A 14,695-nucleotide genomic window follows, 5' to 3' on the forward strand; every position below is an offset into this window, starting at 1 on the left:
TTCAGAGGTGGTCACTAATTGCACTGGAGATGATTTAGCAAGTGCACAAGGTTTTCTATTACAAAATTATTGATTAAAGCTGATGTATTTTAACCACAATAGACTTCAGCCAGTCGTGAAGGAGGAGCCCTGTGAAACGACTGTTGCTGTTAGGTCAAGGCCTAACAGCAGCAGCACCCGATTATTTTAGACCTACTGAATTTTCTCCTTGGCATTGCAGGATGTGCGATTCTCACCCTGGAGCAGCACAGCACTGCTGAACCCAAACAGAAATGACTCCCCTTTCTTTATTTGGGGTAGTAGTCAGAAAAGTAACTATAATCCTTACAGAAAAGAGGATATTGCCCATGACAAGGCCAAAACCACCCACAAAAATGCAGCATGGTCTCCTCTAGAGCCATGCCACACTAAGTAGAGGTGCACGGTGTATTCACCAGGGCCTGCCTGCTGTTATTTCTCTTTTCCATGCAACACTGCTTCTGCGTCCATCTCTCACCAAAGCCTCCCATGGCGTGGGGTCTCCCCATCTCTCCCTCCCTGCCGGGCCCCCTGCAATGCTCCCCAGAGCCTCTGCTATGAAGATAAGCAAAGGATAAAATGTGATGCAGCCATAAATTTCCTGATGCATCTGCCGCCAGGTTCTGTCACGTAATTACCGGCGGTTCCAGCCGAGTGAGAAATTCCAGCCCGCTTGCTGCTCCCAAGTGGTCCACTTGTTAGGTTCTGGCTTTTGAGATTACACAGCTCGCCTTAAACTTTATGTACTTTTATATAGTAGAATAAAAGAGGGGGAGCAGTTCCATCAGAGCTGCTGTGCCACAAGGGAGCCCTATCAACGGGCCGTATAAATCCCAAATTGGTTCATTGCTGGCTCTTTGAAATGCTCCTTAGGACATTTCTGAGCTGGTGCCGGCTCCCCTCCCTCCGCACACACAGACCAACCATTGTCCCACTTTTTATGGCCGTAATTTGCTAACACTATGGGTGCCTAATGACAAGATTAAATTTTTAGAGCCCCTTCTTTAAGTGTAAGACAAGGCTTCCTAAGCCCCATGCAATTTGTCGCTCTGCTGACTTTTAGATACACTCCTCGCTTCATCATATGCCTGGCGCATTAAACAGTGGGTCTCCTGTCTCCTTGGCAGATTGAGATCTAAGGAGGAAATTATTCTCCCCCCCCGATGCACAAGTGTCTCAGCTCCCTGGTAGCACTAAGGAAAGCAATAGGGGTGGCTCAGATTGCCTCGCACAGGCTTGCATCGCATCAGCCCCATCCACGAGGTTGTTTGGTTGATTTACTTTATGTTCTATTAGAGGTAAGGAGCGGATACAAATCCTTAATTACATTTTGAAAGCCCATTCTGGATATTTTATCTCCTCTGCAAGCGCTTGCTGGAATATGTGCACTAAAGCCTGCCTTGACTACCCCCGGTGGAGCAGGAAGATGCTCCAGCTCAGCACATCTGGATTACGGGGATGGCCGGGGGGAGGAGGGAAGGTGTGACCATGCCAGACAGTATCTTTTCTACCCCCAGCAGGATGCTTTCTGTCAAGCAACAAACCAAACAAATAATCCAAAGCCTAATGCAGGATCTCAATTACCAGCTGTTAAATTTACAGGCTGCAGCTTCATCTGTGGAAGAAGTGTAGCACAGAAACCTGGGCACAGGAAGCAAAGACACGTGCTGGCTCGATGGCAAAGATGATGGACTTGCCTCAACCTCCTCATGCTGCTATTTATGAAATGTTAAATCTTCATTTCAAAACATTCCTTAAGCTGGGTGACATGGCAATGAGTACGACCCATCACTCACTCAGAGTCTCGGCTGCATAATAAGAGTTAAGGTTCATGACCTAAACCCAACGGCTTCGTGTCTCAGGACAGTCTGTGGGAAGCTGCTTCACACACACACTATCACTTAGATACCCAAATGGAGTGATCTGCGTTGGGCACATCTGGTCTACGACTGCCAACGAATGATTCTATGGGCTAATATGGACGAGTAACAGGCTGATGAAGAAACCATGATTGTAAAATGATTTAAAAAATATCTCAGGTTCTTTTTAATACAAAATAAAAAGAAGAAAATATCGTTATAGTCAGTGTTTTAATTCCCAGGGGGGTTAATTTGAAAAAAAAGGAGGCAATTTTCCTATCAACATAACAGCATGTGCGGGTTCTTGTACAGAGGGTGTAGGTTACCTACAGCCGGCTTCAATTTAAACTTCCAGATAATGGGATTTAACAAATAGGCACTATGGATCCAAGCCATCAGCAGCTCTCTGCTGTATTGATAGCCCTACGCTTTCAATCAGACCAAGGCTATGCTTTTATCTGCCACGCTAGTTCACATTGATGATACCTATAATATCAACTCAACAATGCATGTTCTACAACTACATCTACTGCTACCAGTACGACTACTACAGTGCATGCATTTAGTTCAGTCCCACAGATACATACACTCTAAGAACAGGCAAGGGGAGATGTGAAATGTTTTACGGGACGACAAGTGTTTTGTTTTTTAAGTAAGGGAAATTAATAAAAACATCAAAAGAAAGAAAGTGTACAAAAAAATAGAGACATTTCTCAAGAGTTGATATGAGTCGTTTCTTGAACCGTTTCGTCCGAACAAGCAAAAAACATGCAACCAGCTGCTACTAACAAGAAGCTGGACACTGAGAGAGGATTAATAGGTGTGGACAAACCTTCCCGCTGAGAGCGCTCAGAAGAGTGTTTGAGAGGAGGTGTGCACGTCCGAGTGTAAGAGAGGCCGGAAAGTATGCCTCAGAGACACCCTCTCTCACAGCAGCCCCAACCAAGCAAGAGAGAAAACAACAAAACATAACTGCTCACACTCACCATCAAGGTCAGTAGCTCACGTTACGAGATTTGTTATAGCTGGCAAGTATAAAGTACAGTAAGGGGTTGTCGGGGTGCAGGGCTCAAAGGCAGCACTGGCAAGCCAGGGACTGGCGCCCAAAATCCAGATGTGCCAGGGGCTGGGGTAGGGGGGAGCAGCTCTTGGTGCTGTGGCACCGCGTTGTCCCACCTCTGCATGCCACCAGCCGCCTTGGTGGGCAAAGCCTGCACCACTCACGGCTCCTCCCAGCGCCGAGCAGTGGGAACTGGGCTGGATTATGGACGGCCTTATGGGTTTTGTCTCCGGTCCTTAGGGAGGAATGCTTGGTGGCAACAGTTTGGGAACTGGAAAAATCTCAGACTTGTCAATGAACCAAAGAGGAAGGCATGAAAACCCTCTCCTGGCAAATTTTCCTTGTCTCGCTCTCCTGCCAAATGAATCCCTCCCATGTCAAATGCATGTCAAAAATCCCTCCCCATGATTGCATTTATTTACAAGACAAAAATGTTCTACACGTAAAATATGTCAGGTGAATTCAAAAGAAACGTGACACTGATAGTGAAGTTGTTTAGGAGGAGTTTGCACATTCAGACTTTCAAGTTTGCTCGTTTTCCGTGGCTCAGGTCCCAATTCATTAAAAAAAAATATAAGAATGGATGAGGTTGTCACAAGCAGCTGAGGGATTCGGCAGCACGGTCCCACCCGGCGTGAATGGATGTGGCCAAACCCCTCTGCCTGCTCAAGGGACCTCAGGTATAGCCCTGCCACTAGGATGTCGACTGGGGCCATGATTTACAAGAAGCATCGCTGCGCTCACCCTGCCGGCACGTGAGCAGCTAGGCTAGACCTGAATTTATGAGTGGCATTGAGCACGAGTAAGGGGAAATGTCCCTTTCTGCTGGCTGTAGCAGAGAGCTGCTGTGATAGACCAAAGAACTTGTTTTTCTAGCATGGTAAACTGGTGACTGCATCCTCACATGCTGCAGTAGGAAAAGAAGGGGTGAGGGCAGGGAAGATGCCTCCGTGCAGGTAACTGCCCCTGCATGGGCTCCTTTTGCTGGATGGTTTCCCAAGAGGAGAATATCACCCCAGGGAGAAGGTGGTCAGTGCCCACATACCATAGCCTAGGGGATGGAGGGAAAGGGCTGTGGCTTCCTTGGAAGACCAAGATGCACACCCATAGGTGGATGCTCTCCATGGACTCACCATGAGCTCTGGTGCTGCAAAGCCACCGCACTGGCAGTGACACCAAGAAGGTGGGGAAGAGCCAGCAGAATAGGATAGGATAGGGCCAGAGAGCAGAAGGTCAATTTGGAGTGAGCTGGTGGGGCTGGAGTGCTGCAGAAGGGGCAGCAGCAATGGGGACCTCTCAACAAAGCACTGCCCAGTGAGCAGAGGGGTGGTGGGATGCGCCTGCTCGGGTGTTTTCCAGCTCTTTTCCATTTCCTGGCAGAGAGGAGCCAGTATGGGCCAACTGTGCTTTTGGCTTCAGCACATGTGAAGGAGGGCTGTGCAAATTTGCAAAGGCAAAAGAAACCCAAGAAAAAGAAACCCAAGAAAAAGAAGGAAAAAACCCCAAACCCCAACCATTTTTCTTGTAATGAATCGGGCCCATACTCTAGCGCAAGACTGATTGTTCTGGACTGCTCCTGAATACAATTCACTACCATTGCTGGATGGAAGTGGCGAACCCAGGATGTCCCTTCCAAAAACTGGCTTTGGATGGAAATGACTCTATGTGACACATCACTTCCCAGGGTATGTTCCACTGCCAATGTGAACCAGGCCAGTGACAAACCCATCTTCCTCCTTCAGATCTCAGGGCTGGGGATGGGATAGGGGTTCATTTTGAATCAGTTTTGCCAGTTTAGTGCACACAGGCAATTTTGAGGCTTGAAAGACATTTCCAAACACCATACTGCTCTTTAAACTTGCCAGAAAGGGTGCTGTTAATTTAGGGTTAGATTTAGTTTCGTATTGCAAGTTCAAATAAAAAAAGAACAAAACCGAAAAGAAACCAAACCAAAACCAGGAAACCCAACAGAAGGAAAACCAAAAGACACTCAAATTAAAGACAAATGATTTTCAGGCACAGAATTGATCAATGCTCAGTTCAGTTGTAATGGGCACCAAAAGCACTCCGATTAAAAAAAAAAAGGAATAATCATCAGGGAAGCAACGTTAATCCAGCCAAACCCTCTGTGCCTTGCTAAGGGGCAACTCACCAGCTCTGTTTGCACGTAAAACAAAACCTGAAGGGCAAAACATGGGGAAGAGGCAGAAACAATGAAGTCTGTTTTCCTGAAATCGTATGTAAAATCAATCTCTTTTTGTCTTTTTCTTTTTGTCTTTTTCTTTGGGTTTGTTTTTTTCCCCTCCACAAAGGGGCAGAAGGAGAAGCCGGGAGATGGGGAATCCCCACAACCAGTCTGGCAAGTCACCCCTTAGGCGCTCTCTACATGCCACAAGATGAAACTGGTACAGATAATCCTTTGTAGCCTGCAAGCAGTGCCAGTTTGCATGGAACGGAGTTCTCCTGGTGTCTTTCTTTGGCCTCCATGGCATCAGGCTCACACTCGAGACACACCTGGGCCTGCGCCCTCCTCGCAACCCCTCACGCAGCGGTTTGGTCGGGTCTTTTCGGGAAGAGCCGGGTTTAACCACCGGGAATGCCGGAAAAGCCTCCGAGAAGCCCCCGCTGCAGGACTGCACCATGAGTGAGCTGCAGAGCCGCTGCCAGAGCCTCTGCTCCGGCACCGCCATGAGCCGGGCATGGCTGAGCTGAGGCTGACAGCTCACTGATGGCTGCACTGAAACTTCATCACCTGAGCAAAGCGCTAGAATTCACGTGTTCTGCTGAATTTCAAACCTAAGGTCGTAAATTGGCAACGATTTATTTATTTCCCTTAAGGGGAAACAAATAAAGGTTTTCAGAAGGGCAGGAAGGAAAGCTTTGACGTTCCTCATGGAAGCAGGCTGGGTGCGAACACACAGGGGTGGCCAATGCCAGCCGTGGTGATCACCCCGTGGCAGAAGACATTGTCCCCAAGGGGACACGGTCTCCTCATCATCGGGGTGCCCTCATGTTGGCCGTGGTGGAGGAGGCGAGAGCGGCTCCAGGCATGGCGGGAGCACCTGGTGCTGCCGCCACCACCTCAACCCAGCACCAGCTTTCCATAAGGAACCAAAGCTTTTCTTCAAAACCACATATTAATTTCTTTTTTGGGGGGGTGTCCTTTATAACCTCGAATTTAAACCAAAGAAACAAAGAAACCAACGTAATAAAGGAATAAAGAAAGAAACAAATCAGAATATCTACCCCGGGTTTGGCAGTTCTTATGCCAATCTCCTGCAAGGTGCTCCATGGCCTCTGCTTGTAGTTTGGGTTTGGATTGGGATTGATCGATTTAATTCTTTTATATGATTTTTAGTTTCTGATCGTTTGTTTTCAGGTCCCCGGGATAAGTGTGAGGAAAAATCAGAGAAATGATGGAGAGCTGCAGCCACACAGAATACCGACAGAGCTTTTACCTGACCCTGCACTCTGAGGGTTTGCTCTTCCACGGGCCCCCCTACCTGATCCTCTTGCTGCCGCCACGGCTGCCGCTGCTACTGGTCCATAAGCCGCTGCCGGAAAACCTGGCCGTGGAGAAAAGGAGAAGGGTAAAGACAGAAGCCAGCGGGTACCGCGAGTCACTGTGGGGCATGGGGCGGCGTTCCCGCAGGTTGCCATCCCGGCTCTCGGTGCCATCAATGGAGCCCGCGCCAGGAGCCCGCTGCCAGTGGTGTCTGCTGGCACAAAGGTGGCCCAAATCCCCTTGGCAGAAAGGAATGTGTTGGCCGCGCCTGGCCACGGCACACCGCCAAAGCCTGGCGGCAGAGCTGTGGTGCTCAGCTCACGTCTCCATGCTCTGGAATGGCTGGGGTCAGACTGCTTCCCAAAACAACAGGGAATTCTCTTCTTTGCTTATTTGCAAGTGATAATAACATGCTGATCTATAGACAGAGCAGTAATGGAAAAATATGAGGAGGTCCTCATGTCAAGATCACAGATTTGCTGGGATCAAGCAGAAAAAAAAAAATCACTGGAATGTAATTTAAAAAAGAAGGAAAGAAAGAAAAAGAAAGGAAAAAGCTCTTGAAAGCAAACCAGCCGCAGATCAAGGAGCTCTAAGACATACACCCTGCTACAGGGGCTCGAGCCTTTACACATGAATGGAATGCTGCTAGTAAGACTGCAGGTTAGTTTCTTTACTTCGTTAATATTCAAAGGTCTGCCGGAGGCTCTGACTTCAAACATTTGTATTTTAAGAGGGCAATGGCAAGGTCCAGGTGACCAGCAAGAACCCCAAACCCCCCTTGTAGCAAAGCCAACCAAACCCTCGGCAGTTCCTGGTCTCTGAGGAGCTCCGACTGCTCCCAACAGGACAACCCTGGGGGTAGTGACCACCACAGGACCTGCCCCTTGAGCGGGCTCCAGGACTTTGATCACAGCTGCTTTGCAATGCTGCAGGGCCACAGAGAAACAACTGAGGCGACAGGAAGAGAGAAGAGCGAGACCCAGAGACATCAGCAGACTAGAAGCCCCGCTACCTCTAGCACTATCATCTCAGCTACTGGTAATCTACCAGGAGGAGAGGAGCAGAGAACAGCTAGGCTAGAGTGACTTGAAGCTACTGAAAACAGCAATTAAAAGAAGACATACTTGCATTTAAATATGGTAATAGGGCTGTGGGGGGAAAAAAAACAGTAGAGGTAAATGTATGCCCAGCTACCCCAGGCTGCTGCTCCCTGTGCGCAGAGCCCATGCACCACACAGCAAATCCTGTTCCTTAATGCCAGTGTGAATCTGTTTGGTTTTATGATGTGATGAACTGTTACAATCTGTGGAGGGGGATGCAGGAGGAAGCACATTCAGATAAGGGAATATTATAACCAAACACCCAAGTGCTAAACTCTTCCTTGCTGGTGACGGAGCCGTCAACCCTGGTTGGGACAGTTGGGACCCCCAACATAAATTTAGGGCTGGAGCTGCGATATGCTGATGTGAGAAGACCTCAGTGTTAAGAGTCAAACCAACCTCCAAACAGCAGGAAAGCATTTGCAGGACAAGGGCCGAGGCTCGGGGTCTTTGTTTCCGTGCAGAGCCATGCTCAGGCCAAGCCCTGAGCCCTCCTGCTGTGGGTTAGGCAGGAGCAGAGCTGGCACCATGCCCCCACAGCCTCTCCTCCTCCACTCCCTGCCCACATCCCAAGAGCAGTGTCCTCAGCGTTCCCATGGTACATCCAAGACCAGCTGGCCACCAGCAAATCGCATTTGGAGACTCCAGGGGCTCCCTAAATCATCAATAAGGGATCAGAGGAGCTGTGGATTTTCCATGGAATAAAATGCCTCTGCCAAAACCAATCAAATACCCTCCAAATCACCCAGCATCCCCTGCAAACAGCATAAAAAGTGGGTCTGGAAAGTTTGTTTCTCTTGTTCGACTGCCAGGGACGCTCAGTATCTGTTTGAAATGCAGGACAAAAAGTTTTGCCATGCAGAAGAATGATGAAATAACAAGGGTGGAGAAGGCACTCAACAGAAAGAGCCTGAACAAAGGCTCTGTTATTGAATTCCAGGGGACAGATGTGTGAAAAATTAATCCCTCTACCCCAAAAAAAGCCATTATCCCGGTTCTGAGATAAAAGCAGCTCCACGACATGGCACTCCAAACAACTCAAGCGTGATGGGCTGCTCATGCTCTGCCCGGGAATGCTGCAGCCGGGCAGACTGGCAGCAGGAGACAGAACCAGGTATGATTATCATTGGCAAAACCTGCTCACCAATACAGCCTCCCAGGCTGGCTCCATCACTGGAGGATCCCTAAACCAACCCAACCTACTGAAAGTAACCAATCCCCACCACTGGAATGACATTTGCCAAGCACTGCATTGATCAGCTCGTTCCTCACGCTGCTGGGCGCGCTAATGCTGCTCACAACTGTGCTAACTTACTTCTGTACTTCTGAGGTGTTTGCTCCTGAACCTCTCAGCAGTGATCAGCAGCTGACGCTGCCCCCACGTCGCAAACAGGATAAAACAAGGCATAAAGAAGCAAAACGACTTGAGAAAGACATTTGCAGGCAGCCAGGGGTGCAGCCCGGCTGCTCACAGGTTCTGGTCTCAAGCTCCACCACTAATCTCTGTAATTCCCCTCGTATACCAGCCCTAGAGCATTATTTAAGCACTTTGGTCACACTATATTATTGCCTCCCATTGTTTATAAACTTCCACACCAGCAAAGACTTCAAAGGATGGCACCACAGTGACAGTACAATTAACACTGAACCTGTTTTGTATACTCCAAAAGCTTCTGTCTCTACCACCCTTCCGCCTGTGTTGTCACACCATTTGATGAACATTTGAGAGCTGAGCCATCTGCAGCTCTTTAGTGAAGAGGAAAGCAGTAGCGGGCACTTTTTGCTGGTTGCCAGCCCCCAGAAAGAACCTGCTTGTCCACAGAGCCCATTTCTGGTCCCCCAGACCACACGATGCTTGGACAAGGCTGTGTGCCTGCACTGCCTGGCACCAGGATTTAAAACAGGGTGAAATGCAGATACTGAGTCCCAGTGACACCTTCCTGGGTGCTGTTCCCCAGGCAGTGGATCTGATCCATCCTGCTCTGACTGATGGGGACCCCAGCACGGGCACTGGTGACACCTCCAAAGGCCAGAGCAGGGGTGAGGAGAAGCATTAGCCAGCAGAACCCAGCGTGTGACCTGCGGCACCCCTGTTTTCCCTTAGCAATGCCTGGGAAGGGCACACTCCTCTAGGAGACAGAGCAGTGCCTTTGGGGACACAGGACCGCTGGCCACGGGGGACCCCAGGGGCCACAACGGGCTGTGGGGTATCAGTCAGCACCGAGCTCCCTCCCAGCCCTTTGCTCTCTGAAGTCAACTGGAAAACCAAAAGGGGTGGAGAGATCAATTCATTCAGTGTCTGGTTAAGGCACTCCGATTCCTGCTGACATGATCCCTGTTCTTCTTTGTGTATTCGCTGCTTTCAACCGCCTGGAGAAAGCCAGATGCCAAAGCTGTTCAACAGGACAAAAGTGCCCACTTTAGGCATCGCAATTAGAAGATATTTTACACTAAATGTTTTGCAACGCGCTCGCACACTGTCCAGGAAAGCCCTGAGGATTCACACCAATTTCATGCTCTCTCATTGCTCCGAACGAGCTAAAGCCAGTGTTTGGAGTTCAATTTTTCACAGATAAATTTCTCTGCTTCCTGCATCAATAGTTTCACTTTAAATACTGAAGCAGCTTTGTGCGAGGGACACATCTGGTTTTAAATGCTTTGCCCTAAGGTGACAGATTTAGTCAACGGCTGGCTGCAAAGCTACTGCCCTCCCCAAGGCACAGGAGCCTGGAGAAGTGGGGATTGAGGGGCAGCCCAGAGCAGGGCTGGATCTGGGCAGGCAGCACAGCCCTGCACTCAACATTACCCAGGAGAGAACACCAAGAGCCTGGGATTTAGTGGATTTTCCAAGGCTTTGTGAACAAATCTGGTGAGAGCCACACTGCCTGAAGTGGGACAGTGCTTACAGGGGACTCAAGGGGATCAAGGGCTTCTGGGGAAGAACACGCTCCCTCCTGCTCTGTATTACACTCCAGTGGGATTGTTTCCTTCCCAAACCACTGACTTCTCCTTTACCCCAGCCTGAAGCTGGCTACAAGGCCACCAGGAGCAACTGAAAACCACTTTACCCCTTGCTCCACGTGTGCTGCCAGGACTCCCTCATGTGCAGCCCTGGCTTTCCCTATGAGCTGACTCCTTCAAACCTGCTCTGCTCAGCCTCTGAAGACCCCAAATATCTTGCAGCCCCACAGGACACAAGACCCCGTCCTCTACAAACAGGCAGACCGTAGGAATCGAACCAAAAAGTAGTCACAAAGATCATGAAATCAGTTCTTACAACAAAAAATATCATGCAAAGACTTTTCTCTGCTTGTAATGGCCAAAGCACTTGGGGCACATAAGGGCGTAGGTTTATACTTCAGCAATAAGCACTGGGATTTAAAACAAGAATAAAACCAGCAGCTGAGATGCTCAAATCATCACCAGACTTCAGAAAACAAGCAAAATGATGGGACATGCATGGAGAATAACATAAAAGGCACCATAAAACTGCATCTCGCAAGCAGAATCCTCCCTCCGTGTTTATGGAGCGTTTGCGGTATCTGCACACACTGGCAGAAGCACCACATCTCTATGTGGGGGTCTTAGGGGGCCCTACACACAGCTCTGGGGCTGTATCCCCCCAAACCACTTTGCCTCTTACACCAATGGTGTTCCCCAGCGCCCTGAAGTGAACACTGGACGTTTAGGAGGTTCACTTGATCTCCCAGGGAAAAAGTGCAAAGTCTGGAATATAAAATCATCTGCAGGTTGAGTGGGAAAAGGAGAGGGGGAAACCGATACCCTCTTTTCAAACACGGTTACCAGCAGCTTTGATCAGCACAGAAAAGCTTTGCGAGGCTCACAGCTGTCATTTCAAATGGGTTCTCGCTTGCATTATTCTTTCCATTAGGCAGCGTTATCCTCTTTGTAGGATCTTTAGGCTTCATTTCAAAAGTATCAGAGACTCAAACCCATGAAGCAGAAGAGCCTGGTAGCTTTTTGTTTTGGGAGGCAGGCAGGCGTGGGTCCAATTTACCGGGCAGAATGTAGTCTTTAGTGGTGAGCACGCACAAGGGAAAGCTCCGTCCCAAAACAATCCCTTTATGTTTAAACCCTTCATCTTTCAGGCCTCTCTGTCTCAGACTCCCCCCCAACTTTCTATAAGGAAACAAGAATGAGAAAGAAAAAGCCCTGCTACTATTTGAAGCTCTAGATTAAACGCTCAATGTTTAGAGAAGAATATACCCAGAGAAATCAAGTTTTATCTAGAATTGATGAAAGATCGGGATTCTACCAAATCATTCACAATTCATCATCACAGTTTAGTAACAATCAACTCTTTGGGATTTGATTGAAGATGTTCCCTAAGCTCTCCCACAGCTCTTGCTGTAGGAATCGAATGTGGAGGCAGTTCCAAGCCCTGCTTGGAATGTCTCGTGTTTCCTACCAGCGGCCCTGGCCTGTCTTTAAAGCAGTGGGATAGTGGCGTCCATGCGACAGCAAGCAGAAGGGACAAGGCGAGGTGCAGGGCAGACCTCCGTGGCAATGAGAATTGCTTTCCTAAGCTTTTAATCAATTCTATTAACACTTTTAGCACCTCCAAGCCCACCCAGAGTCCTTTTTTGTGACAGCCCCATTAAGTGTTTCCCTTTGTCTTTATATGCTGTGTTACATCAAGCTTATTAAAATCTATTTCACCAGGTCAGAAAATTAGCGAACTTCAGCTACAGCCCATCATGCATAATGGAAGCCTCATTAGGCAGCTCACTGCAGTTAGCAAAGGCACAATCATCTCCTGCTTAAAATGTACCGTGCGTGGCAAGACTCTGTAGAATTCCCCACGTCAGCCACTGTAATGCGCTCCACATCGGATGCATGTTTGCAGATGGATGTTATTATGAACAAATATTTCTGCTTTGGAATTTCAACAAAACAATCAACCCCAAATACAGTTAATTTCAAATTGGGCACTTCCACTTTATGTACAGCAAATGACCCATTTTTCAGCTGTTACCACTCTCAGGCCATGGGTTTTAAAATGAGAATGATGCACTTTTGCCCAGTAATTACTTTATGCATCAGTGAGACAAAGCCTTGTTTGTCTCCAAATTATCATTCTGTGTTGTTTCAAGTGCAATAACCCTTTTGCGGTTCTTTCACCGTACAGAAAACTGGGAAACTTCTCAAAGGCAAATAGTTTATTCTAAGAAAACTATTTGTTCAAACAACCGCAAACCAAAAAGCAGAAGCTGGGAGCTGATGGAGTTTATTTACTCTACTTAAAAACTGCTCCCATGCTAGAGCAGCTTCAAGGCATCTGCTAGACTTCTCTGATGTGTCCTATGAAAACTATACCTCCCACCAGTCAAACTCAATATGTAATTTGGATTCTCCCTAATTTAGTCACTGGTGAAACACAGAGAATTATGAGCTTCAAGTGAATGCAGCTGATGTGGGTGAAAAGAGAATCTGAACCAAATCGCCTCCTGAAAGCAATTCTGTTTAATACCAAGTTGAGCGCTCCGATGAAAGCATTTCTCATTTGAAAGCCCAAAGCCAAACATTTACTATTGGTTTTTAATAAACAAGGTAAGTATAAATGAAACGACCGCTGCAGGGGGAGGAATACCTGTGAGTTCACTGTACCCGAGCTGTCAGGCAGCACAGCAGCTCTGAATTTCAGTCACCTGCTGCTGAATGAACAAGGGCAGGTTAGATGGAACCGCATGGAGGAATATATATAAAGTTCAGCAAAGTGGCACTGATTTGCTTCAAGCCTCATTTCAGTTGCTTCGATGGTATAGAAAATGAGCTATTTGGTTAAACCGCTTGGTTACATTTTTATGAATGACCTGAACTATCTGGGTAAGTATTATTAAAAGACAGATCTTTGATGATGAACAAAGGCATAGAAAGAACTAATGTCTGGAGGCTGAAGGTGGAAAAATTCAATGCAGACAAGAGGGAAGTATGTAAAAGAGAAGAGAATTAATCAGAGGACAAAGTTATCAGAGGGTAGGAAACTCTTCACAATCTATATGAATTGAAGCAAGCGAATGCTCCTCTCAGATCCTGCAGCAGCAGCCAGTGCTGGCAGGGACAGGAACTTCCCACTGCCTCGCTGGAGGAACTGCCCCTGGGGATTTCCTAATCCGCATTATAAAAAAGGTCAGAGGAGAGGATTGGGATGCTGAGCCCAGAAACCTTCAGGGCATCACCACAGCGAACTACATATTACCGCTTCTGGGCAAAGGAGGACTTGAAAGCTTAATTATCGGCTTGAAATCCTACCAAGTGTGATTGAAAAACATTCACATCTGAATGTTTTTCTGTTTTAAGGAGATGAATCTCCTTAAGTTCTCTGCAACCCCCAGCTTTACAGTTAAAAATTGTATCTACAGAGACATAAGGTGTAAAAGCAGTAGCCATCGTGCTCTGGCTAGCTCAGACACATGGAATCTCTTACAGCAGAACTGGCATTACCAGATCATGTTCTTCTTTCTATAGGGTTTATCCATGTTTTCTTCCATACACGTGGGTTTGCATTACGCCTCTTTACTCTTGTGAATAGCTAGTCTCATTACACTTCCCAGTTGCTGCAGCTGTGGCCTGTTCACAGCAGGAACCATCACCCCAAAATGCAAACTGCTCCTGAGAGAAGGGCAGGTTTGGGCTTTTTTTTCCTCTTCTCTACTCCCTTTCTCTTTATGATCACTCATTTTCAGGGCGATGACCCTGAAGTTTTAAAGCCTGTCTCAAACTCCATGCATGGATCAGTGAGCAGTTAAGAATAGGACAATCAGCATCGAAGTTCAACGTTCAAGATGTTCTTACTGCTCAGTCAGTCACCCAAGGTACCAGTAGAGAAAAACCTAATGAAGGATCTGGGCAGCTTTGGTCCTTAGCCAGACAACCTCAAAAGCAGCCTCGCTCACACAGAGGTGATGGGGCAGGACAGGGGACAGGCAGCTTTGTTACTGGCCACGCTGTGCTGCCATGGGAATGGGACCACTGACTCCGATCAACAGCTCATCTCTTAAAAACCTCACCTTCAATTTAACATCCAGGAGACTATTTTAAGGGGTGGGGAAATGGGAAATGAAAAAGGAATTTTATGCAATTCTCTACATTATAAAAATGCAGCTCTTCTCAGAAAAAATATGCCCAA

The 14,695-nt window shown here is 47.7% G+C and overlaps 1 protein-coding gene across 1 annotated transcript in view; it reads right to left on the minus strand.

Moving 5' to 3' along the window:
• The window catches only part of LOC115602145 (RNA-binding protein Musashi homolog 2), a 90,361-nt gene that overhangs the window by 16,300 nt on the left and 59,366 nt on the right, over positions 1-14,695 (minus strand). The window contains exon 6 of the mRNA XM_032919700.1: positions 6,396-6,503. Within this exon, the coding sequence (XP_032775591.1) occupies positions 6,396-6,503 (108 nt within the window). The remainder of the gene's footprint in view (positions 1-6,395; positions 6,504-14,695) is intronic.

This window comes from Strigops habroptila, assembly GCF_004027225.2.
Source record: "Strigops habroptila isolate Jane chromosome 13 unlocalized genomic scaffold, bStrHab1.2.pri S16, whole genome shotgun sequence".
In the NCBI taxonomy this organism is placed as follows: Eukaryota; Metazoa; Chordata; class Aves; order Psittaciformes; family Psittacidae; genus Strigops; species Strigops habroptila.